This window comes from Salvelinus alpinus, chromosome 17 (assembly GCF_045679555.1).
Source record: "Salvelinus alpinus chromosome 17, SLU_Salpinus.1, whole genome shotgun sequence".
Lineage (NCBI taxonomy): Eukaryota > Metazoa > Chordata > Actinopteri > Salmoniformes > Salmonidae > Salvelinus > Salvelinus alpinus.
Genome location: NC_092102.1, coordinates 23158809 through 23186501, shown reverse-complemented (window position 1 = coordinate 23186501; position 27693 = coordinate 23158809). Strand labels below are relative to the sequence as shown.

Here is a 27693-nt window from a genome sequence, read left to right as displayed (position 1 = left end):
ATTTGTTTTCATGGTAGAAGACATGACAAACCTTTGATTGTTATGATCAAGATGGGTGTTTGAGGTGGGAGCTGGGAGTTGCATCATATCTTCCCTGGAAGTTCGTGTTTCCTTTAGGTGTACAATAGAAGGTGGTCACATGCGTTGGTGTGTATCCCATTCTATCTTGGCAGGGAGCTTATTAGTTTTCGATGCAAAGTCAACACGTCCATTCATGATGCTTTTAGTTGCAATACACCTTTAGCTGTAGGCATTCTCAGACTATCCACATCACAATTCCTCTTAGACACCAGAGGTGAGTCATGAGAGCAAGTGGCAAACAATAAATGACCATGGATAAATAAATACATTTACCATGGAGACTAAAGCTATATTCACCGCCTAGCACTTGCAATTCAGATCTCACACATGCACGCACACACCACTTCCATCTCATTTTGATATTATGAACCAACCTTTTACTCCCTTCCCCCACGAGCCTTGTGATGTCTTGAGCTTTGACAGTCATGGAATTTTGGATGACGGTTATTGGTTACTGTAATAACCGTTCAAATAGCAATTCAAATTTTTTATAAATAATAATAATCGGTTGCCTAGGCATTTCATATGAGCAACAAAGTTTCAATCCTGTGTAGAGTCCAAGTTACAGCAGAAACGGACTCAACCGCACGACTGCTCGGCCATCCCGTCTTCAGTCAGCTGTTCGTTCCACACCCTAAAAATATTATTTTTTAAACGGTTATGATGACGGTCTTCATCCATAACAGTCGGTTACACAGTTATACAGTAATTGTGCCAGCCCTAGTGACGCATGTGTATTGATCTGCAGGAGAGTGTGTGTATGTGTATTGGTGCTTGTGTGTCTGTGTGTGTGTTTGTGTGTGTGTGTGTGTGTGTGTGTGTGTGTGTGTGTGTGTGTGTGTGTGTGTGTGTGTGTGTGTGTGTGTGTGTGTGTGTGTGTGTGTGTGTGTGTGTGTGTGTGTGTGTGTGTGTGTGTGTGTGTGTGTGTGTGTGTGTGTGTGTGTGTGTGTGTGTGTGTGTATGTCAGCAGCATCGTCTGTCCTGAGTATCAAATAGAATAATACTCCTCCTTATTCGCTTGGCACCGGCTGAAAAGCACACGCTAGCAACATTTATCTGTCAGAAGGAGAGAAAAGGAATCCTTGTCGTTTTATGTTGAACATCTAACTCACATGATGTGATCACTGATACTCTGTCTGGAGTCTGGACTGTCTGCAACAATTCCAAGTGTATGTCTGTCGCCTACACCTCTGCCAATATTTACACCATGTCAGCCATTTTGCAAACCTCGCCCTTCTGATTTATACGACCATTAGAAAATCCTCAGTATAATATCGAGTTGCATTTGAAATGATGTATTGCATTATCATCAAAGCAAATGTATTGCTTGGTTTAGTGTTATTTGAGTGGGTCTGTAGAGCAACCCCTACAGTATAATATGAGGCTAGAGACTTGCAGCTGGATGAGGATGCGGCAGTGGTTCACTGTATCTCATTCACATGGCATATTTAGGGCGCATTCTATTCAATTGCTTATGGTAAACCACAGACTAGCCAAGCTCAAAGAGCTTGTTGTAAACTGTGGCACATGTAAAATTAGCCCATGCAAAGTGGGACACACATGGAACCTCTGCTATTAGCTTTGCTCGTTGCTTCACTGGCTTCCCCCTATCTCCCTCCCTCACCCCCCCTCTCACTTTTCCACAGTCTCTCAGAGAGACATTGTGTACTTTTACAGTAAACATTTTAAGAAATTCAGAACAAAGACAGACTTTTCCTCCTCAACGACTAGCTCAAATCCCACCAGTGTGACTTGTACATACGTTACAAAGGAACTTAAAAGGCCAGGCTGTAAATAATTGACACATTTCATGCATAGCGGTGGAGGAGACCCTGAGAGGAACTACGTAGATAGTGTCTTTTAACACTGGCAGGGTAAGGGTTAGGTTGCATCATACAGTAGTCTTATAAACAGAATAAACAGGCATTTAATCACTGCCTGATGCTGAACAAAACCGATCACGTCTCAGAGTAATACATGTAGCCTACTGCACAGAGACAATGTTGGGTTTCCAGCAAGTTTGTATAGTATCACGCTACACCAGGGCTTTCTCAACTGGCACATTTGGTTCAATGTGCATAAGCACAAGTTTTAGGTTTCCCATTGGTTCTGGAACCATAGCCATACGTTTCTTGACTGGTAAAACATAACTTCTTTTTGTTCTGAGAACGGAAGTGAACATTTAGCATGTTCTGGGAACATTGCTTTTTAGGTAGCAGAGAGGTTCTGAGAACATTTTACTATGGTTCCCTGAAAGTTTTCCTGGGAAGTTTAATTAACGTTCTAAGAATGGAAATTATGTTATTTGAAGGTAATAATTAAATAACGTTCTGAGAACATGTTTCAATAAGACTTTTAATAGCACTGCTAACCTTAAGATAATTCCAAGCACATGTAGGACACATGGAAATTAATTTGCTTAGCCATTAATCATGCAAACACATTTATATTTTATTGTGGCATTGCATCAGTAAGATTCAAACCTATGATCTTCTGTTCTCTATCCATGGAATTAGTCCACTGCACCACCAGGACAGAACTAGCATGCCATGTTTTTATTTTGCTCATACAAAGCTGTTGATTTTATTCTATTCAACCAGACCCCATTTCAAAGTAAACAAGCACTCATTAAGATCAGGTGTGGCCAATGAGGAAACATGTTGGAAACATTATGCTGAAGTACTGAAATTCCCACCTAAGAAACATATGGTTCTCAGAACGTAATCTGCTAGCTCGGTATCTTGCAACATTCCCAGAATGTTGTGGGAAGGTTGTATGCAAAATAACCATAGGACAACCACACTCTCACCAAGCTATAAGAAGCATATGGTTCTCAGAACGTTATGTGCTAGCCGGGTATGGACTGTACACAGACGGTCCTTTGAAGGTTGTGTTTCTTTGCTCACATTTAGTTTCTCAATATTTGTCCAATTTCATTTCAACATATGTTATCACCTGACTTAGGACACTAACACCAACAACATTAGCAACATTAGCACCAAGGACAGCGGCAACTAGAAAGAAAGACAATTTTGTCAACAATTTGGTTAACTGTTATAAACAACAACAAAAATAATGACCAAACTGTTAATTAGTGAATAAGCATTTTTCCAATATCCTTTGTCCTTGTGTGAGTAAGCTGATGGCGAATAGAGGGAGTGTTTGAATATGGGGAGTGTCTGAAGTCTGTTATAGAGCTGGGATGAATGCAGGTAGCATAACATGGAGTTAGAATATACAGTATGTAATGAACCTGTTGCTCTCTTTCGCTCTCTCTCTTTCGCTCTCTCTCTCTGTCTCTCTCTCTCTCGCTCTGTCTCGCTCGCTCTCTCTCGCTCTGTCTCGCTCTCTCTCGCTCGCTCTCTCTCGCTCTCTCTCTCGCTCTCTTTCTCTTTCTCTTCCCCTCTATACTCTGTCTTCTCTCTCGCTTTCTCTCTCTCACTGCCCCTCTTCCCTTGTTTTTCTCTCTACCTCGGTTCTGGCTCATTGTGCACAGAACATTTCACAATAAATGAACGTGATACTTGCCAAGATTATAATACATGCATTGTAGTTCTGTGTGTAATTTATTTTCTTGACGGTCATATTCCTGAAAGAAGTTCATGTGTTGTCTCCCAGATTGTCCCTCTGGCACCTTACTGATCCATTCATAATAGATGAACTGTTAGGTAACAAGAATCTGGCTACAACTGCTGCAATCTGACTTTATTCAGAGTCCCGGGGAAGTATAGTAAGACATAGCTGCACACACACGCAAGCACACACACACACACACACACACACACACACACACACACACACACACACACACACACACACACACACACACACACACACACACACACACACACACACACACACACACACACACACACACACACACACACACACACACACACACACACACTCAAAGAAAATATAAACAGTGAAGAAATTAACTGTTGATCCTAAAAAAGATTTTAAAATATATTTATTTTCATCTTCATTTTGGTACGCAATTTCTCTCAGACATGTTGAAAAAGGGTAACAATTATAAATGAAGATTGCTTTCCTCAATATGTACAGTTGAAGACGGAAGTTTACATACACCTTAGCCAAATACATTTAAACTCAGTTTTTCACAATTCCTGACATTTAATCCTAGTAAAAATCCCCTGTCTTAGATCAATTAGGATCACCACTTTATTTTAAGAATGTGAAATGTCAGAATAATAGTAGAGAGAATTATTTATTTCAGCTTTAATTTCTTTCATCACATTCCCAGTGGGTCAGAAGTTTACATACACTCAATTAGTATTTGGTAGCATTGACTTTAAATTGTTTAACTTGGGTCAAATGTTTCGGGTAGACTTCTACAAGCTTCCCACAATAAGTTGGGTGAATTTTGGCCCATTCCTCTTGACAGAGCTGGTGTAACTGAGTCAGGTTTGTAGACACTTTTTCAGTTCTGCCCACAAATTCTCTATAGGATTGAGGTCAGGGCTTTGTGATGGCCACTCCAATACCTTGACTTTGTTGTCCGTAAGCCATTTTGACACAACTTTGGAAGATGGTTGGGGTCATTGTCCATTTGGAAGACCATTTGCAACCAAGCTTTAACTTCCTGACTGATGTTTTGAGATGTTGCTTCAATATATCCACATAATTTACCTGCCTCATGATGCCATCTATTTTGGGAAGTGCACCAGTCCCTCCTGCAGAAAAGCACACCCACAACATGATGCTGCCACCCCCGTGCTTCACGGTTGGGATGGTGTTCTTCGGCTTCCCCCTTTTTCCTCCAAACATAGTGATGGTCATTATGACCAAACAGTTCTATTTTTGTTTCATCAGACCAGAGGACATTTCTCCAAAAAGTACGATCTTTGTCCCCATGTGCAGTTGCAAACCGAAGTCTGTCTTTTTTATGGTGGTTTTGGAGCAGTGGCTTCTTCCTTGCTGAGCAGCCTTTCAGGTTATGTCGATATAGGACTACTTTTACTGTGGATATAGATACTTTTGTACCGGTTTCCTCCAGCATCTTCACAAGGTCCTTTGCTGTTGTTCTGGGATTGATTTGCACTTTTCGCACCAAAGTACGACATCAAATGATGTCAATTACCCTACCAGAAGCTTCTAAAGCCATGACATAATTTTCTGGAATTTTCCAAGCTGTAAAGGCACAGTCAACTTAGCGTATGTAAACTTATGACCCACTGGAATTGTGATACAGTGTGTTATAAGTGAAATAATCTGTCTGTAAACAATTGTTGGGAAAATGACTTGTCATGCACAAAGTAGGTGTCCTAATTGACTTGCCAAAACTATAGTTTGTTAACAAGAAATTTGTGGAGTGGTTGGAAAATGAGTTTTAATGACTCCAACCTAAGTGTATGTAAACTTCCGACTTCAACTGTAAATATACTAATGCTGCTGTTTAAAAAAAACATTCCTTATGCAAATAAATATACAGTGTTTCCTTGCACCTGTCTTAAACAAGTGACCACATGCTGATTTGAAGCTCTTTTGACAGAGTCTGTAAGTATTTAGGATCTGCCACTGCTGTAATAATATTTGAAGATAAATACACAACGCAGAGGACTAAAGGTCAAGAGGGAATTAGTGATCAATTGAAATAGTTGTTTGTCTGTAATGGGGATGTCACGCCCTGACCGTAGAGAGCTGTTTATTCTCTATGTTGGTTGGGGCGTGATAGTGACTAGGGTGAGTCATCTAGGTGATTAATGGTTTATGTTGGCCTGGTATGAATCCCAATCAGAGACAGCTGTTTATCGTTGTCTCTGATTGGGGATCATATTTAGGTAGCCATTTCCCCATTGTATTTGTGGGATCTTGTCTACAGATAGTTGCCTGTGTGCACACCAGTAGCTTCACGGTTCGTTCTGTATTTTGTTGTTTTTTGTTCGGTGTTCATTTAAATAAAAGAAAATGATCGCTTACCACGCTGCACCTTGGTCCAATCCTTACGACGATCATGATAGGGGAACTGAATATTAATGGGTCAGGGACACGGGAGGAATTTCAGTCCGGGACTCATAGCTACATGTGGCAAGTTCTTTTTGGTCCGAATTGTCTATACATTGAGCCTGAAATGGGATAATTGTTATTTGGCCATTGGCCCAATTTTACTGCAAGGAATTATAATTGGTCAACCACAGGCTGTCTCTTTGTTCAGAGGAGAAACAATTGAGGACAGGGAAGAATGACCATCTACCATCTACTTTCTACTTTCCAGCATGACAACTATGATTTGTTCTCTTTGAATAAATATATTTTTCTCCCCCTGATTTGCTTTGGGGTCTGTGTTCTTGAAGAATAACATCAACTGCTAACACTGCTAACGTAAACTCACGTAAACTCGTACATCGCCTTGGTCCGTACAATTGCCCTTATTTTAGCGCCCCAAAAACGTAATACGTCCAGATCAACTGTAATGTCAATACCATTGTAAAGCACAATTTCTCCCCTTTCCAACATTATCAATTACATGACCTAAACGCTGCCCGTTTCTGCATAATTCAAGCAGGCAATGAGCCCCGTCGGGTATTTTTAAAAATGGCGGGTGGGGAAGCGAAACTAATGCGTGATGGTGAGAAGGAGAAATGTTGTGTGGGAAAATAGCTTTTTTTCACTCGATCTGTCCAACTTATCACCTTATCGCCTCTAAAATGTAAATAAAACACTATAAAGAGTTTATATAATGTGTCATTACATACCTATTTGAAGGTTTGTGTCGAATTTGAATCGGGCTTTTAGGGCGGCGCTAAAGTGATCTTAGAAGTTAACAGCGGCTTTGAGAATGATGATCGCATGCAATGATGACGCAAAAAAATGACTAGGTATCCCACCCTTACCCCCGTCACTGTCCATTTCTTGTTTTTAAACGATGAGAGAAGTGCTACACCTGGTGGAGAGAGATTGTAAGACAGAAATAGTTGCTTTATGCGTGCTGTACGTTACGACATGACACGTCACGATGTAACGGAGGGTCCGTTTTTTCAACTTTTCTCCAATGCTATAGAGCCATTACCATGTCGATCAACGCTTGAATAGAAACCTAGTTCACACCCCCGATTTTGAAGTCAACACAGTTGCTACAGTCCCATTAGTTTTCTTTGTAGCCTCGTTTGAATGTTGCGGTTGCACACATTTGTACGGAATGGGGTGAGTTTACGTTACCAATCTCAGACAGTTAGGAAATACTTTCTCTCTTTCCCACTCAAGTGACAGTCAGTCACGGTGGTGGTTGATCCCAGTGGTGGTTGATCTCACTGGCTCAGTTTTATTACCTTTAAAGTAGCTGACAGACTTCACTGGATGTGGATTCCTCCAGTGTCTGTCTGATGGATATGGAACCTATAAGACCTCTTTGAGCTTGGATAGAGATAGACACAGGTTGTTGTATGTATACCTGTGGATGTATGTGCGTGTATATTTGTTTATATGCCAACAAGTGATTGGTATGAGCCCTTCCTGATATAAGAAGGCAGACACTTGTGTCTTCAAGGCAATGAAACATTTGGCTCTCGTATATTGACACAGGAGAATCATGCACCAGTCATATGTACTATGAGTGAGACAGAAAAGCGTCTCCTGAAACACAATAATTAATTTCTGCTCCCCACTGTGATCCTATTGCCCATTTGGGGCCTAAGTGTGAGTGCTGATGAAGCATAACGGCCAGACAGCAGTCTCCTGTCGGATTAGGATATCACTGTCAGACGCATGGCTGCCCAGCCGCACTCTGAGGGCCATATTAGCACAGTGCACGGTATTACCAGGCTTCAGCTCTGTGTTCTGAAATTGAACTGAGTTGAGCCCCCCACTCTGGCTACCTATTCCATCCAGACAGACATATTGGTCCAGGGGCCATTTGTTTGCAGCTGATGCATTCAATATATACCAGCCAGGTATTATGATGGCCCATAATGGAACATACAGTTGATGCCAAGTAGTTCATAACATGGAGGGTGTAGGTGGATGATGGGTGTAGGTGGATGTTATCGCGGGTGTAGCGAATTGCTTATGTTCCTAGCTCCAACAGTGCAGTGTAATACCTTACAATACAATACACGCATATCCCAAAAATTTAAAGAAAGGAATTAAGAAATATAGAAACATTAGAACAAGCAATGTCCAGAATATAAATATATACTGTACTGTATGTATATGATGGTGTGTATAGATGTCACGTTCCTGACCTTATTTCCCTTGTTTTGTAATTATTTAGTATGGTCAGGGCGTGAGTTGGGGTGGGCAGTCTATGTTATTTGTTTCTATGTTTAGGTTTGTTCGTTTGGCCTAATATGGTTCTCAATCAGAGACAGGTGTTTGTCATTGTCTCTGATTGGGAGCCATATTAAGGTAGGCTGTTTTCACTGGTTGTTTGTGGGTGATTGTTGCTGTGTCTGTGTTTGTTCGCCACACGGTACTGTTTCGTTTGTTCCTGTTCGTGCGTTCATGTTTTATATGTTCTCAAGTTCAGGTCATTTCAGTTCACGTCGTTTATTGTTTTGTAGTTTGTTCAAGTGTTTTTTTGTCTTCGTTTAATAAACGATAGTATGTATTCAAACCACTCTGCGCTTTGGTCTGATCCTTGCTCCTCCTCAGACGAGGAGGAAGACGAATGTTACAATAGACATCATGGACAGTATATGAACAGAAAAGGTGTGTACAGAAGTAGTTATAGGATGAGCCTTGACTAGAATACAGTATATACATAATATGAAGTAGATAAAACAGTATTTAAACATTATTAAAGTAACCAGTGTTCAATGTACATAGGGCAGCAGTCTCTAAGGTGCAGGGTTGAGTACCGGGTGGAAGCCAACTAGTAACAGTGACTAAAGTTCAGGGCAGGGTACTGGGCGGAGGCCGCCTAGTGCTGACTATTTAATAACAGTCTGATAAGCTGTTTTTCAGTCTCTCTGTCCCAGCTTTGATGCACCTATACTGTCTCTGCCTTCTAGATGGTAGTGGGGTGAACAGGCCATGGCTCGGGTGGCTGAGGTCCTTGATGATCTTCTTGGCCTTCCTGTGACACCGGGTGCTGTAGAGGTCCTGGAGGGCAGGCAGTGTACCCCCGGTGATGCGTTGCCATACCAGGTGGTGATCCTTTGGAGAGCCCGGTGCAGTTGCTGTACCAGGCGGTGACACAGCCGGACAGGATGCTTTCAATGGTGCTGTAGTTTTGTAAGGGGCCAAGACTAATTTCTTCAGCCTCCTGAGGTGGAAGAGGCGCTGTTGCGCATTCTTCAGCACACTGTCTGCGTGGATGGATACTTTCAGGTTGTCAGTGATGTGCACGCCGAGCAATTTGAAGCTTCAATGACCACCAACCGGTCTTCCTGTGCATCCTAGATTATACACATTCCTAAACACACCTACACACACAAGCACACTCTCAGACTATTTTCTTGTTGCTCATACACTGTAAATTAGGGATGTCAAGTGAAGTAAAATGTTTGTCAGTGACACCTGATGAAAGTGGATGTTGAGAAACTGGAGTTGTAATGAGATGTTTTTTGATTCTTGCCGAGTTGCTAAGTAGTCAGCAATTGCCCTCTATACCTCTTACTCCTCTTCAACAGACAGACAGATGATGTTGATCTGCTCTTCCCATCTGGGTCCTGTGTCTAGAACATCTGGTGTAGATGCCACTGTGGTGTAGATGCCACCGTGTGTGCAGTCTCCAACTCTGACAGCAAAAGGCATGGCCCAGGCACATACCTTTGGTGTCCACATTGGCTAAGAGGGCATGGTGAGAGAGAGTGAGAGAGGGCTTGGGGTGGACTGGGGGGACGGAGAGAGGAAGAGAGGAAGAAGGACAGAGGGGGAGAGGGTGAGAACAAACTCAGGCAACATGAGTAATATTCAAACTGATTTATTTCCTGGGAATGGGAGATACGATATGTGGTACTTTTTCCCGCCTTGCGCCAAAGTGCCAGGGCTTGTTATTCTGATCTGGTTTCTTGTCATTTCATGTCATTTCACTGGAGAATTGTCCAGCGCTGAAGCAATTTATTTGTCTGCTCTGTTTGGTCACAATGCTGTAATTACCTTCCTTGTTGCTGTATTAGCTTTGTAATCGTAACAACCTGGGGGGAAGGAGATTTGGAAATGAGACTCATGCAGATAACTGGCCAGCAGCTTTTCAAATTATCCAGCCTGTTCTCATATACTTGACGTAACATAGTAAATGTAAATCCAGGACACTCAAATTAGTATGATATGTTACATTTGGTATGGTTACACAAGACAGAAGGTTACTTATTAACCTTTCACGGCTACTAACCCCGGATCCGGGAGCACCCCCCACCCCCCACACACTGATTAGCATAGATAGCATAGCTTCAGAAGTAGATAGTAGCATCTAAATATCATTAAATCACAAGTCCAAGACACCAGATGAAAGATACAGATCTTGTGAATAAAGCCACCATTTCAGATTTTTAAAATGTTTTACAGGGAAGACAAAATATGTAAATCTATTAGCTAAACACGTTAGCAAAATACACCACTATTCTAACTCCATCAGTTTCTTACTCCTTCAGGTGCTATCACCAATTCGGCTCAACTAAGATATTGATATCCACTAACCAAGAAAAAACCTCTTCAGATGACAGTCTGATAACATATTCATGGTATAGGATAGTTTTTGTTAGAAAAAAGTGCATATTTCAGGTAGAAATCACAGTTTACAATTGCACCGACCATCGCAAATCGACTAGAATTACTAGATAGAGCAACGTGTATGACCAATTTACTCATCATAAAACATTTCATAAGAATAGACAAAGCATAGCAATGGAAAGACCCAGATCTTGTGATTCCAGACAATATTTCAGATTTTCTAAGCGTTTTACAGCGAAAACACAATAAATCGATAAGTTAGCATACTACATGTGAAAACGTTACCAGAGCATCGATTCCAGCCAAAGAGCGCTATAACGTAATCACCGCCAAAAGATATTAATTTTTTCACTAACCTTCTCAGAATTCTTCCGATGACACTCCTGTAACATCATTTTACAACATACATATACAGTTTGTTCGAAAAGGTGCATATTTAGCCATACAAAACCGTGGTTACACAATAAAAATACTAGGAAATCAAGCCTCAATATGTCTGACGTCATCTATCAGAGTGATCTAGTTTAATTAAAAGCTAATCATATACTTGACTAAAAAATACAGGGTTGACAGGAATCGAAAGACAAATTAGTTCTTAATGCAACCGCTGATTTACATTTTTAAAATTATCCTTACTTTTCAATACAGGGTTGGCCAAGTGAAGCTATACCAAACAAAATGGCGATATATGCGTTTAAAATATTTCGACAGAAACACGGTTTATCATATTAAATATTGCTTACTTTGAGCTGATCTTCCATCATATTCTTGGGCAATGTATCCTTTCTATGTTATAAACGTCTTTTGGTCGATAGATGTCCTCTGTCCTTCGAAATGTCCACTAACAACGACCGAGACCGCGAAACGTTCCCAAAGCTAGAAAGTGCACGACAAATAAATTCCTCAGAATCGCACTAAACGGATATAAATTGCTATAAAACGGTTAAAATTAACTACATTATGATGTTTTTAACAACTATAACGACTGAAAACATGACCGGAGAAATATAGCTGGTTAGAAAACGATTTGGAACGAGGCAGGTCCGATGGCCTTCACGCTTGAGGCGCACGTTGAGAAAGGGGGGTCTCTGTACATTTTGGGCTTTTATAATGGCTGGGAATATCCCATCGAGTTCATTGAAAACGTGATGACGTACAGACACCCAGAGGAAGACGTAGGCAGTGTCGGTTTCTTCATAGCATTCACTGTCGCCTTAAAAACAGACCCCAGATCAGAGGTAAAAATTTCTGAAATCTGAACCCTGTCATGAAAAGTGCTGTAGAAATTGTTCTGTACCACTCAGAGACAAAATTTCAACTCCTATAGAAACTATAGACTGTTTTCTATCCAATAATAACAATAATATGCATATTGTACGATCAAGAATTTAGCACGAGGCAGTTTAATTTGGAGACCCAAATATGCTAATGCGGAACAGCACCCCCTATAGTTGCAAGAAGTTTTAAGACAAAAACCAAAGTAGGGTGGTTGGTCGGGGTGGTGGGTAGAAGTTTAACGTGACCGTCTAGCAACCCAAAGGTTGCATGTTCGAATCTCATCATGGACAACTTTAGCATTTTAGCTAATTAGCAACTTTGCAACACTTACAACTTTTTAGCTACTTTGAAACTACTTAGCATGTTAGCTAACTCTTCCCTAACCGTAACCCTTTAACCTAACTCCTAACCTTAACACCTAACTACCCCTAACCACTAACTTTAGCTACCAAATTAACATTAGTGTTAGCCACCTAGCTAACGTTAGCCACAACAAATTGGAATTCGTAACGTATCATATGTTTTGTAAATTCGTAACATATTGTACGAATTGCAATTCGTAACATATCATACGAAATGGATGATGGACATCCACAAATGAATACATGCAATACAAAACGTAGCATTTCATATTAATTGGAGTGCCCAGGATTTACATTTACTATGTTACTTCTACCGCTGAGTCCAGGTTGAATTATTATGCTTTGATTATGATCTCATAGAGAATTATCAAAGAGCTGATTACCCTGGATAGAGAGATTATTTTCAGGCCACCCACATAATGTTGTAATTCTGCTTGCAGCTGAGGTAACACATAGCGTACAGGCCACTCAGGAAGATCATTACCTTCTGGGTACAGATTTGTGAAAACAGTCACAGGTCTTACAGCCATGAGAGTATGATGCAAAAGGAGGCAAAGTTAAAGGGGTAAAATCAGGTGTAGCTTTATTTATTGGGTGATACAAAATTGAGGTTACTGAAAAAGGTTCAAAAAGACAAAACAAACAAATCCCTGAAAGGCTCGAGTAATAAAAAGGACTAGGCCTAAGCCGGCATTGCTGCCAATATAACTCTCTTGGCACTGACGGGGTCTACCTGGCCCAATATTGGACTAAAGGAGCCTAACATTACTCCTTATAGTCCAAGGACCTTACATGTTCTGTTCAGAGGCTAATTGGCTCTGGCAGCCAAAACAGCCATACACTCCATCTAAACGGGAATCGATTCTCAATTGCGGTATGGTTCTAGAAACAAAAAGTCCTATACTTTCATATCAAATCAAAATAATTTCACAAATGCAAAATATGCACATACTGTAGACTGTTTTAACCGTTTTCTTTGCAACCAAAAGTATTTTTCCGTGACAAGTTTGTAGCGCCCGTCTTCCGTTTACATGCAGGTGTTCTGAGACACAAATAGCTAATTAGCACAGGTAGTCGACTTTGTCTTTCATCTGTTTTCCATAAATAAATGCTGTGTGGAATTATGGCCGTGTGGGAAAGGTGTATAGTAATTGAACCGATTATTTTTTGAAAATGATTCAATGCTGATATGAAAGATATGTTCTTTATGTTTCCAAAACCGTACCGCAAGCGATGCTTGTTCACGTTTACAGCAAGCATCGGGCCTCTAAACAAAAGTCCCCCTGGGAAGAAGATACACTACATGACCAAAAGTATGTGGACACCTGCTCATCAAACATCTCATTCCAAAATCATGGGCATTAAAATGGAGCTGGTCCCCCCTTTGCTGCTATAACAGCCTCCACTCTTCTGGGAAGGCTTTCCACTCGATGTTGGAACATTGCTGCAGGGTCTTGCTTCCATTCAGCCACAAAAGCATTAGTGAGGTCGGGCACTTATGTTGTGCGATTAAGCCTGGCTCGCAGTCAGTGTTCCAATTCATCCCAAAGGTGTTCAATGGGGTTGAGGTCAGGGCTATGTGCAGGCCAGTCAAGTTCTTTCACACCGATCTCAACAAACAATTTCTGTATGGACCTCACTTTGTGCATAGGGGCATTATCATGCTGAAACAGGAAAGGGCCTTCCCCAAACTATTGCCACAAAGTTGGAAGCACAGAATCGTCTAGAATGTCATTGTATGCTGCAGTGTTAAGCTTTCTCTTCATTGGAACTAAGGGACCTAGCCCGAACAATGAAAACAAGCCCCAGACCATTATTCCTCCTCCACCAAACTTTACAGTTGGCACTATGCATTGGGGCAGGTAGCGTTCTCCTGGCATCCACCAAACCCAGATTTGCCTGTCGGACTGCCAGATGGTGTAGCGTAATTCATCACTCCAGAGAACGCATTTCCACTGCTCCAGAGTCCAATGGCGGCGAGCTTTACACCACTCCAGCCAACGCTTGGCATTGCACATGGTGATCTTAGGCTTGTGTGTGGCTGCTCGGCCATGGAAACCTATTCCATGAAGCTCCCGACGAACAGTTCTTGTGCTGACGTTGCTTTCAGAGGCAGTTTGGAACCTAGTAGCGGGTGTTGCGTCCGAGGACAGATGGTGTTTCCGGGCTAAGGGCTTCAGCACTCGGCGGTCCCGTTCTGTGAGCTTTTGTGGCCTACCACTTTGTGGCTAAGCCGTTGTTGTTCCTAGACGTTTCCACTTCACAATAACAACACTTACAGTTGACCGGGGCCGATCTATCGGGGCATAAATTTGACAAACTGACTTGTTGGAAAGGTGGCATCCTATGACGGTGTCACGTTGAAAGTCACTGAGCTCTTCAGTAATGCCATTCTACTGCCAACGTTTGTCTGTGGAGATTGCATGGCTGTGTCCTCAATTTTATACACCTGTCAGCAACTGGTGTGGCTGAAATATCCAAATCCACTAATTTGAAGGAGTGTTCACATACTTATATATAGTGTACCTTCATCAATACGCGCTAAAGTTAGTTAGCGTCTATGAATGGAGTAGGTATGGAGTAGCCTAAACATCTTCCTGAGATAGATTAGCTAGCAACATGCTAACTATTCACAGTCGGACAAAAGGCTTTACTATTTTTTAACAGGTCCTCTTCAAGCTAGGCCATCTCCATCACAGTATTGTAAACCATTTTCCTTATTTATTGAAGACATTGGTTTCTTCCCAGCCTCGTTTGAGGAGGGAGGGAGTCAATGAGTGTATCCCTTGTGCTCTGCCAAGCCAGCCCTAATCCTCCATGGACCCTGAGCTGCATCTGCTTCACTTTCTTCCCCCTCTCATCCATCTCTCCAGAACTAGATGTTGTGCTTCAGCTGAGCCTGGGAAGCCTGGGAAGCCTTCATCCATTATGGATGTTGTGTTATAGGAGACTGATCTATAAGATCTCCCTTTGGATTCCAGCAGGACAGGAGAAGCCAGCACAAAGCAGCTAGGCCTCTCTCTGTATCTTTTTACTGTACAGTTACTGGAGCGGGGCATTTTTATCATTTGATTTGCTGTCTATAATTCACGAGGCATGACAGCATACTAAGGCAGCCCGATACAGTATATTGTAAATCCTGTTGTAGGCTGATAGGGTTCTGCAGAAAAGCATCTATTCCCTTCTTTGACCTCTGTCTTCCTACTTCCTACTCTAATCAGGGACATCAAAGCCACAACAACGGGACCCTACAACACATTGTTGGGGTTAAGGAGCAGCATGTATCTCCTTTTATGTTGACCTGTTTCCTGCCAGGTGCCCTTCCTAGCCTCCATCACAGGACAAGCCAGGCATGGCTGACAGCTGTATGAGGTTGTTGCAGATGTAGTTGCTGTTGGACTGATTGTCTATGCATGGGACAGCCAATTAAAGAAAGGAAGAGAGAGAGGGTGGAGAGAAAGAGAGGTAGAAGAGAAAGAGATACACAGACAGAGGGGGAGAGAAGAAAAACAGACTCAGCTGCAGGTCTTTCCCACTGGTATACATCCACCACTTTATTAGTCGGCCACAGTGGAAGAGGAGAGCCTACTGTGGGGGGACCAGACAGACAGACAGACAGACGGACGGACGGACGGACGGACGGACGGACGGACGATGGGTTTGGAGAGGAGAATTGAGCGAGGGGAATGTGGGGTCCAATCAAATGTCTTCATCAGTTAAGTGATATTCCTACTTTGATTATGAACGTCCTGCGCTCTCTATTTGAGGCAGGATATTTTATAAGCCTTCGGTAAAACACCCTGGAGAGATTCTGCTCTCCACATGAAGAAAGCGGGACGTGGCTACGAAGCAGCCTATGGACTGTTGGAGATTTTCCAGTCATCTGATGATTTTCAGTAACCTATACTGTTCTCTTTGAAGTAGAAAGAATAATCAATATAAGCTTAAATATTAGACATATGTAAGCAGAATGAAGGCTAAACCTATGTGAGTGTCCAAGCTAGATCAACATTGAATTGACCATTGGACATGTAAAGAACAGAACTTAAGCAGAATTTGTGTAGATGAGGCAAGGTAAACTAACAAGACATGACTGGTCTGGGCCATATCTGATCTTGTGAAGGCTACTGGACATGCACATAAGTTAAGCATACATTGATAATGTAGGTCTGAACTAGAGGTCGACCGATTATGATTTTTCAACACCGATACCGATTATTGGAGGGCCAAAAAAGCCGATACCGATTAATCGGCTGATTTTTAAAAAAATTATAAAACAAATTAAAAAAAATTGTAATAATGACAATTACAACAATACTGAATGAACACTTATTTTAACTTAATATAATACATCAATAAAATCAATTTAGCCTCAAATAAATAATGAAACATGTTCAATTTGGTTTAAATATTGCAAAAACAAAGTGTTGGAGAAGAAAGTAAAAGTGCAATATGTGACATGTAAGAAAGCTAACGTTTAAGTTCCTTGCTCAGACCATGAGAACATGAAAGCTGGTGGTTCCTTTTAACATGAGTCTTCAATATTCCCAGCTAAGAAGTTTTAGGTTGTAGTTATTATAGGAAATAAAGGACTATTTCTCTCTATACGATTTGTATTTCATATACCTTTGACTATTGGATGTTCTTATAGGCACTTTAGTATTGCCAGTGTAACAGTATAGCTTCCGTCCCTCTCCTCGCTCCTACCTGAGCTCGAACCAGGAACACATCGACAACAGCCACCCTCGAAGCAGCGTTACCCATTGATTCACAAAAGCCGCAGTCCTTGCAGAGCAAGGGGAACAACTACTCCAAGTCTCAGAGCGAGTGATGTTTGAAACGCTATTAGCGCGCATCCCGCTAACTAGCTAGCCATTTCACATCGGTTACACCAACCTACTCTCGGGAGTTGATAGGCTTGAAGTCATAAACAGCGCAATGCTTGAAGCACAGCGACGAGCTGCTGGCAAAACGCACAAAATTGCTGTTTGAATGAATGCTTACGAGCCTGCTGGTGCCTACCATCGCTCAGTCAGACTGCTCTATCAAATCATAGACTTAATTATAACATAATAACACACAGAAATATGAGCCTTAGGTCATTAATATGGTAGAATCCGGAACCTATCATCTCGAAAACAAAACATTTATTCTTTCAGTGAAATACGGAACCGTTCCGTATTTTATCTGACGGGTGGCATCCATAAGTGTAAATATTCCTGTTACATTGCACAACCTTCAATGTCATGTCATAATTACGTAAAATTCAGGCAAATTAGTTCGCAACGAGCCAGGCGGCCCAAACTGTTGCATATACCCTGACTCTGCGTGCAATGAACGCAAGAGAATTGACACACTTTCACCTGGTTAATATTGCCTGCTAATCTGGATTTCTTTTAGCTAAATATGCAGGTTTAAAAATATATACTTGTGTATTGATTTTAAGAAAGGCATTGATGTTTATGGTTAGGTACACGTTGGAGCAACGACAGTCCTTTTTCGCGAATGCGCAACTTAGATAACTACACATGGTTGATGACATTACTAGTTTAACTAGTGATTTATGATTGATTGATTGTTTTTTATAAGATAAGTTTAATCAATCAATCAATCAATTTTATTTTATATAGACCTTCGTACATCAGCTAATATCTCGAAGTGCTGTACAGACACCCAGCCTAAAACCCCAAACAGCTAGTAATGCAGGTGTAGAAGCACGGTGGCTAGGAAAAACTCCCTAGAAAGGCCAAAACCTAGGAAGAAACCTAGAGAGGAACCAGGCTATGAGGGGTGGCCAGTCCTCTTCTGGCTGTGCCGGGTGGAGATTATAACAGAACTATGCCAAGATGTTCAAAAATGTTCATAAGTGACAAGCATGGTCAAATAATAATCATGAATAATTTTCAGTTGGCTTTTCATAGCCGATCATCAAGAGTTGAAAAACAACAGGTCTGGGACAGGTGGCGGTTCCATAACCGCAGGCAGAACAGCTGAAACTGGAATAGCAGCAAGGCCAGGCGGACTGGGGACAGCAAGGAGTCACCACGGGCGGCAGTCCCGACGCATGGTCCTAGGGCCCAGGTCCTCCGAGAGAAAGAAAGAGAGAAGGAGAAAATTAGAGAGAGCCAAGATTTTCAAAATGTTCATAAATGACAAGCATGGTCAAATAATAATCAGGAATAAATCTCAGTTGGCTTTTCATAGCCGATCATTAAGAGTTGAAAACAGCAGGTCTGGGACAGGTAGGGGTTCCATAACCGCAGGCAGAACAGTTGAAACTGGAATAGCAGCAAGGCCAGGCGGACTGGGGACAGCAAGGAGTCACCACGGCCGGTAGTCCCGACGTATGGTCCTAGGGCTCAGGTCCTCCGAGAGAAAGAAAGAGAGAAGGAGAAAATTAGAGAGAGCCAAGATTTTCAAAATGTTCATAAATGACAAGCATGGTCAAATAATAATCAGGAATAAATCTCAGTTGGCTTTTCATAGCCGATCATTAAGAGTTGAAAACAGCAGGTCTGGGACAGGTAGGGGTTCCGTAACCGCAGGCAGAACAGTTGAAACTGGAATAGCAGCAAGGCCAGGCGGACTGGGGACAGCAAGGTGTCATCATGCCCGGTAGTCCTGACGTATGGTCCTAGGGCTCAGGTTCTCAGAGAGAAAGAGAGAACGAGAGAATTAGAGAGAGCATAATTAAATTCACACAGGACACTGGATAAGACAGGAGAAGTACTCCAGGTAACCAACTGACCCTAGCCCCCCGACACATAAACTACTGCAGCATAAATACTGGAGGCTGAGACAGGAGCGGTCAGGAGACACTGTGGCCCCATCCGAAGAAACCCCCGGACAGGGCCAAACAGGAAGGATATAACCCCACCCACTTTGCCAAAGCACAGCCCCCGCACCACTAGAGGGAAATCCTCAACCACCAACTTACAATCCTGAGACAAGGCCGAGTATAGCCCACAAAGGTCTCCACCACAGCACAAACCAAGGGGGGGCGCCAACCCAGACAGGAAGATCACGTCAGTAACTCAACCCACTCAAGTGACGCACCCCTCCTAGGGACGGCATGAAAGAGCACCAGCAAGCCAGTGACTCAGCCCCTGTAACAGGGTTAGAGGCAGAGAATCCCAGTGGAGAGAGGGGAACCGGCCTGGCAGAGACAGCAAGGGCGGTTCGTTGCTCCAGAGCCTTTCCGTTCACCTTCACACTCCTGGGCCAGACTACACTCAATCATATGACCTACTGAAGAGATAAGTCTTCAGTAAAGACTTAAAGGTTGAGACCGAGTCTGCGTCTCTCACATGGGTAGGCAGACTGTTCCATAAAAATGGAGATCTATAGGAGAAAGCCCTGCCTCCCGCTGTTTGCTTAGAAATTCTAGGGACAATTAGGAGGCCTGCGTCTTGTGACCGTAGCGTACGTATTGGTATGTACGGCAGGACCAACTCGGAAAGATAGGTAGGAGCAAGCCCATGTAACGCTTTATAGGTTAACAGTAAAACCTTGAAATCAGCCCTTGCCTTAACAGGAAGCCAGTGTAGGGAAGCTAGCACTGGAGTAATATGATCAAATTTCTTGGTTCTAGTCAGGATTCTAGCAGCCGTATTTAGCACTAACTGAAGTTTATTTAGTGCTTTATCCGGGTAGCCGGAAAATAGAGCATTGCAGTAGTCTAACCTAGAAGTAACAAATGCATGGATTAATTTTTCTGCATCATTTTTGGACAGAAAATTTCTGATTTTTGCAATGTTACGTAGATGGAAAAAAGCTGTCCTTGAAACAGTCTTGATATGTTCGTCAAAAGAGAGATCAGGGTCAAGAGTAACGCCGAGGTCCTTCACAGTTTTATTTGAGACGACTTTACAACCATCAAGATGAATTGTCAGATTTAACAGAAGATCTCTTTGTTTCTTGGGACCTAGAACAAGCATCTCTGTTTTGTCCGAGTTTAAAAGTAGAACGTTTTCAGCCATCCACTTCCTTTTGTCTGAAACACAGGCTTCTAGCGAGGGCAATTTTGGGGCTTCACCATGTTTCATTGAAATGTACAGCTGTGTGTCATCCGCATAGCAGTGAAAGTTAACATTATGTTTTCGAATAACATCCCCAAGAGGTAAAATATATAGTGAAAACAATAGTGGTCCTAAAACGGAACCTTGAGGAACACCGAAATGTACAGTTGATTTGTCAGAGGACAGACCATTCACAGAGACAAACTGATATCTTTCCGACAGGTAAGATCTAAACCAGGCCAGAACTTGTCCGTGTAGACCAATTTGGGTTTCCAGTCTCTCCAAAAGAATGTGGTGATCGATGGTGTCAAAGGCAGCACTAAGGTCTAGTAGCACGAGGACAGATGCAGAGCCTCGGTCTGACGCCATTAAAAGGTCATTTACCACCTTCACAAGTGCAGTCTCAGTGCTATGATGGGGTCTAAAACCAGACTGAAGCATTTCGTATACATTGTTTGTCTTCAGAAAGGCAGTGAGTTGCTGCGCAACAGCTTTTTCAAATTTTTTTGAGAGGAATGGAAGATTCGATATAGGCCGATAGTTTTTTATATTTTCCGGGTCAAGGTTTGGCTTTTTCAAGAGAGGCTTTATCACTGCCACTTTTAGTGAGTTTGGTACACATCCGGTGGATAGAGAGCTGTTTATTATGTTCAACATAGGAGGGCCAAGCACAGGAAGCAGCTCCTTCAGCAGTTTAGTAGGAATAGGATCCAGTATGCAGCTTGAAGGTTTAGAGGCCATGATTATTTTCATCATTGTGTCAAGAGATATAGTACTAAAACACTTAAGTGTCTCTCCCGATCCCAGGCCCTCGCAGAGCTGTGCAGATCCAGGACAGCTAAGCCCTGGAGGAATACGCAGATTCAAAGAGGAGTCCGTAATTTGCTTTCTAATGGTCATGATCTTTTCCTCAAAGAAGTTCATGAATTTATTACTGCTGAAGTGAAAGCCATCCTCTCTTGGGGAATGCTGCTTTTTAGTTAGTTTCGCAACAGTATCAAAAAGACATTTTGGATTGTTCTTATTTTCCTCGATTAAGTTGGAAAAGTAGGATGATCGAGCAGCAGTGAGGGCTCTTCGGTACTGCACGGTACTGTCTTTCCAAGCTAGTCGGAAGACTTCCAGTTTGGTGTGGCGCCATTTCCGTTCCAATTTCCTGGAAGCTTGCTTCAAAGCTCGGGTATTTTCTGTATACCAGGGAGCTAGTTTCTTATGACAAATGTTTTTCGTTTTTAGGGGTGCAACTGCATCTAGGGTATTGCGCAAGGTTAAATTGAGTTTAATGCTAGCTAGCAACTTACCTTGGCTTCTTACTGCATTCGTGTAACAGGCAGGCTCCTCGTGGAGTGCAATGAGAGGCAGGTCGTTAGAGCGTTGGACTAGTTAACCGTAAAGTTGCAAGATTGAATCCTCGAGCTGACAAGGTAAAAATCTGTCTTTCTGCCCCTGAACAAGGCAGTTACCCCACCGTTCCTAGGCCATCATTGAAAATAAGAATGTGTTCTTAACTGACTTGCCTAGTTAAATAAAGGTGTAAAAATACCGATTTCCGATTGTTATGAAAACTTGAAATCGGCCCTAATTAATCGGCCATTCCGATTAATCGGTCGACCTCTAGTCTGAACTTGTAAAGACCTTTGGACAGGAACCTTAGGTAAGGGGTATGCATGTCATGCCACCAATAGCATCTATACCCCAATATCTGAGCCAATAAGAGAATCGAAACTATGTAACAAAGCAAATGGGGTGATGACGTTATGTAAATGTATAAAAGCCAAGCACTAAGAATGAGGAGGCAGTTCTTCCATGGAGGTGCTCGGCGTTGTTGCTCTCTGCAATAAAAGTCTAACTGAATTCACAAGCTCCGTTATCTGAGTAGTATTTGTTTCAATATTTTCCACAACAGGACCCGTGCCGCTTAGGCTCTGAGTCAGTTATACTCCAGGCCTTATGAGAATAATTCATAACAGTGCTCTAATAGCAAGTGAAGCAAGGGTGTGAAATGGAAAAAAACATTTATACGACTGCAGTATTAGACTTGGTGATTTTTCTGTTTGAATATCTGGATTCACTATTTGATAGAAACCGTGACCCTCCAATGTTGTTGTTTGTGCTCAGATATGTTTAACAAATGCAAAAGCATTGAAGAAGCATGACTCTGCTTATTATCTGCTTCATCACAGTAGAGAGTTAGTGAAAAATGTCTTTCATGTTTCATTGAATTGAAAAGCAGTGAGTGGGAGCTAACGACAATTGAGATAGAATTGTTATAAGAACCATGTGGGAAACTAATATGCAGCAAACCCCCTCACTGAGAATTCTATTGTTGATCAGACCAATGAAATCACATTTCATCTCTCATTCTTTTCCCCCTCTTTTTCTCAGAATCTCATCCCTTTCTCCTTTTATCTTTCAGAAGTCTGCTGTCTTTCTGAGCTCGAGGAGGGAGGCCATGTTTGAGTACCTGCAGGTCTGCTCGGGCTGACTGAGGACTTTCTGCCTGCTCCGGGGGGGTGAGCCAGAGAGAAGCTAAACGCCCCTGACTGGCTCTGGAGGAGTGGAGAAAAGAAGGCTTATCTCCCACCTTTGTTCTCTCTAATGCCCCTTGAGATGGCTCTCCACGGACTCACTCCCACCTCAGTCAAAACTGTTTAGTAACTCCACACCTTCTCCATACCCCAACTGCAGGGAGAGAGAATACCCCAAAAGAAAGTGGAGAAAGAGAAAGAGAGAGAGAAAGCTAATTAGTATTACTGAGAGACATGAGAAGAGACATCTGAAGAGAGTTATGTGCTCTGAGGGATATTGCTGCTAACCTTTAGGACATTTGTTTGTGGTATTTTTTTAAAAAGGGACTCAATTTAGTTGGTTGCGGGTTTAACTTAGCCTTCCGTCATGACTCTTCTGGGAAGCTGTATGAAGAGGGGGCAGACTGACTGCCACAGAGGTGGTCCGGCTGGGCCCTGTCAGGTCCTGCTCCTGACCTGCTGTATCCTGGTAGTCCTGGGGGCCAAGCCAAAGACACCTGGCCACACACACCTCAACTCCATCCGTATTGACGGGGATATCTCACTGGGTGGGCTCTTTCCTGTACACGCCAGAGGAAACAATGGGAAAGCCTGTGGGGAGCTGAAGAAGGAAAAGGGGATCCACAGACTGGAGGCTATGCTGTTCGCCTTGGACCGCATCAACAACGACCACGAGCTGCTGCCCAACATCACTCTGGGGGCCAGGATCCTGGACACCTGTTCACGGGACACCCACGCCCTGGAGCAGTCGCTCACCTTTGTCCAGGCGCTCATCGAGAAGGACGGTACGGACATCAAATGCCTGAGTGGCGGGCCGCCTATCATCACCAAGCCTGAGAGGGTGGTGGGCGTCATTGGGGCCTCCGCCAGCTCCGTGTCAATCATGGTGGCCAACATCCTGCGCCTCTTCAGGGTAAGTACCTTACACTTATTGGTTAATGGCTGTGAATGATGGTGGTGGCTATGAAAGTAGTCTCTCTCAACAGTCGTTTGTAGGCTGGCAGGCAGCACGCTCTGCAAGTGAGAATGCAAGCGAGGCTGCAATGAAAGCAATGTGACAGAAATCTGTAGCTGACGCTATTGCCTGATTCATGTATGATTATTTGCAATAGGTGTCATCAAAAGGCTAGGTTGCTTTTACTGGTAAAAGTGTTTTAAATGTTTTTCATGAAAGGATAAAGATCTATTGTCATTTTCCAACATTATGGAAATGTTGATGTGATAAAAACACTCCCCACATTTCCTATAGGCTTTTACTCCATGTCTTCTCTCTAAGGTGATATTACATAGGTTAGCTAGAGGCGTATTCAATATCTCACATTTCAGGAATGCTCTGTGTCTGTGAAAATGCACCATGTCGCTCTTGTATGGGCATCAACTCATTCATGTGAGGAATTAGGTTCACACAGGGATGAAAGTAAGGCGGTATGGTCCGGTACAGAGTCCCTGCAAAATAAATAGTGGGGGTACGCCGTACCGGTAAAACATGAGCCAAAATATCTGGGGGCTATTACACCATTATTAATCATTACTGAATGTCAGAGGCATGATAAATTAGCGAAAGGACTTGAAAACGAGTGATATAGCCTATGCTCTAAAATGCGATGTGGTCAGATGAGAACACAGAAATTTTGCCAAGGCAGAGATGATTGGCCGAAACCAAGACGCGTGTGGACAGCAGTAGACACATACATTCTGGCCTAATGACAATCGCCAAATGTCCTTACACTTTCTGGTGTTTTGTGTAACAGATGTCTCTTTCCATTCATCACTGTTTGGAGGCTGGAAATATGTTGTGAGTGGATGAACGTGCGCGGGTAGCCTAGTAAAGGAGCCTTCTGAAGTGATTGTTTGACAAACAGATGAAAACATCATGACTGGTTGGGTTTATGCCACAATAAAAGGTAATACATTTAAAAAGTTAAATGACAGATCTTTACGACTAGGCCCACAGAGATCCTATTGAATTAATTAATAGGGATTTTATATGTAATTCTATGATTAGTCAAGCGTGTAAACCCATAGGAGGTCCTGTACCGGGAAAAAGTGAATCTATTTTCACCCCAGGGTTTAATCCCCTCATTAAACCAATTAAAAATCATATTCCAAAAATATTTTTTCTTATCAAACCAACATAGTCTTCTGCCTGTATGTTGGCCATCTGCGTTTGCCTCAGTTGGATGTGGTCTTTGTGGTTTGTAAGTTCTATAAAAGTTTCATTAGAACCAGACATATTTTTCACTGTTCTGACAGTTGAGGCTCATCATTAGTCCTCAGCCTCTCCCCATAATGACATTAATTTGGGAAGAGTCCTTAGTGGTGTTTTGCCTCTAATTAAATAGGGCAAGTCATGCATGTAACCGTTTGAGCTCGTTCAACACTTATTAAAGATCTAAAACGAGCCTCAACAGTATTATGTTTGCTCTCAGGATCCAAACATAACGTGCCAGTGTGAAAACAAAAGTAAACACAAACACAAGAAGACAGGCCCTTTCATAATGCCAACACAAAGCTGTCATAGGAATGATGAAGATGCCAGGCAGAACAATGGGCAAACAGTTGGGCTGTGTTATAATGTAACTACAATATTATGACGCTCATAGAACATTTGGAACATCGGAAGGAAGACTGGATGCTTGAGGCTTGTTTGAATAACATAATTCCCATAATACAATATCAGCACAGCGATCTGTGTTCTCTGTACTGTGTTCACAGTGCCAGACAGTGACAGTAACAGATAATGCTTGGGGGCATGCAGAGCATAAGCTGGTTGGATTTAAACTGTGTGTAATCAGTGTTCTTAGCTTCTCAGGTCACCTCAGTGGCGAGCATGTACTTTAATCGCCCCCTGCACAAAAAGCCGCCTGTTCTGTATTTGTACTGCAATTATACTGAATAAAAGCCAGAAAGCAGCTATGCACCTCGTTGTGATTTCCAATGCTATGTGCTCTGATAAGTACCCTTTTGAGCTCTGTGAAAATATCATTTGAATATCAAATTGAGAAGCTGGGAAATGTCCCCAGAACTTGAAAGTCAACAAGGATCATCGGGAGACACTCTACTGCAGTAGCTGACAGTAGCAGTCTGTGTTTGGGGTAAGGATATAATAACCAGTGCTGTGCTCACACCATGCTGGCCTACCTCAGCCTGCCTCCGCCTGGATCACATCACCATCATTAGCTCGATATAATGGCTCCTCTTCATTAGTGAATGAGGGTGGTATTGCAGCAGATACATACTCCTCTTGTTTCTAATTATTTCAAGAACTTGACTTGATACTGTATCTTTCATCTGCACAACATATGTTTTTGTCTTTCTCATCCTCGCTGTTGAGGAATGAGTGTGTTTTTTTCAGATGATTGGATGATGGCGGTAAGAGATTTGATCAAAGTGGGAGGCAGTCTTCAGAAAGATGTGTGGAGAAGATTGCACTGATTTCAGATTGCACTGGTTTCAGAATGCTCTCGTTTCTAATTCAGTTACAGTGATGAAGGGCTCATGGCCAAGTGGTACACCAACTAAGTGCAGGTCACTAGAGCCCCGTTTCCACTGACAATTAAAATTAGTGCCAAATTAGGGTCAAATTATAGCTGGCTCGAATGGAATTCTCAAATTCTAGCTGGGTCGAAGGAAACCGGGGCCAGCGCAGCCCAGTTTCACAACTGGTGTTAGCTCGATTAGAATTTGGGCTGCTGACGCAGTTACTATGCAATCACCAAACTGATCACTGCTGGATGCTGACACAATATTTAGCTAGCTCATCAGGGCTTGTTGCTGTTAGCTAGAACATGGACAAGCAGTACTGCAGTAGTCAGACATGACACAAATGTCCACCATAGCTAGATCCTGCATTCATTTTTGCACTACACAATAAACTTTTATTAAACAGTCAACCCTCGGTTAGCTGTTTCAGAGTTGAACGTGAGCTAGCTGGAATTTTAGCCGTCCAGGTCATATTGAAAGCTAGCTACTTAGCTACATCATATCAAACCTGTCGTCTGGTTTGCTTGGTTAGCTAGCTAGGTAATAGCCAATGCCATGTCAAGCAAGAATCAAGGTAGTAATTAAGCTAGCTAGCCTGTTATGCTAGCGACAATGCTAACCGTTTAGCTAGCTAGCTAACGTCAGCAGGCTAAATACAGTTCTTCAACATCTTGCTAGCTAGCTAGCAACATTAACAAAGTCAACTGCAGTCACATATTGGCTACCTAGCAACATGACAATTTCTCATTTCTGGATGCAGTAGGAATGCAATTTGAGCTAGCCCACCAAGGCCAGCCCAACCCGGGATGACTTCAAAGTGCCAATGGAAACGGGGCTCTAGGTGAGCTCTAGATAATGACAGTCAGTAGGCTACACAGTCCCTTTTCAATGTCATAACAGGGTCGGGGAGATTTTACTGACCATTTTTACCTCAACATGGACAATTTCAGGTGTTTTACACTTAACTGTAGCACCTTTTTCTTTATTTTAAAAGCAGAAAGTAGGCCAGCTTCTCAGCCCTGGCAGACTAGCTGAGGATAGGACTGTTCCCAGCCGCACATAAGCTATACCCAGTAAACTCTTGGTGAGTCAACTGTTTCCTGTGCCTAGGTCAGGGGATCTGCCTCATCCATATTTTGTTTGATTTGAACAAGCAGTTCGGGTCCCATCCCAACCCTTCTTCTTACTGTTCCTTGCCATGCCTAAGGGTAGTGGCCATAACACACTGCATGCTTGCTATTGTTATCAGAATGCTTCTTTCTTTTTATCCCACTTCCCTCTCCCAGTCTTCGAGCAGCTGAGGCTGGGTAA

General features: G+C 42.5%; 1 protein-coding gene across 1 annotated transcript in view; it reads left to right on the top strand.

Moving 5' to 3' along the window:
- Positions 1-27693, top strand: part of LOC139542531 (metabotropic glutamate receptor 4-like) — a 324701-nt gene that overhangs the window by 60772 nt on the left and 236236 nt on the right. The window contains exon 2 of the mRNA XM_071348088.1: positions 22788-23812. Within this exon, the coding sequence (XP_071204189.1) occupies positions 23267-23812 (546 nt within the window). The 5' untranslated portion in view covers positions 22788-23266. The remainder of the gene's footprint in view (positions 1-22787; positions 23813-27693) is intronic.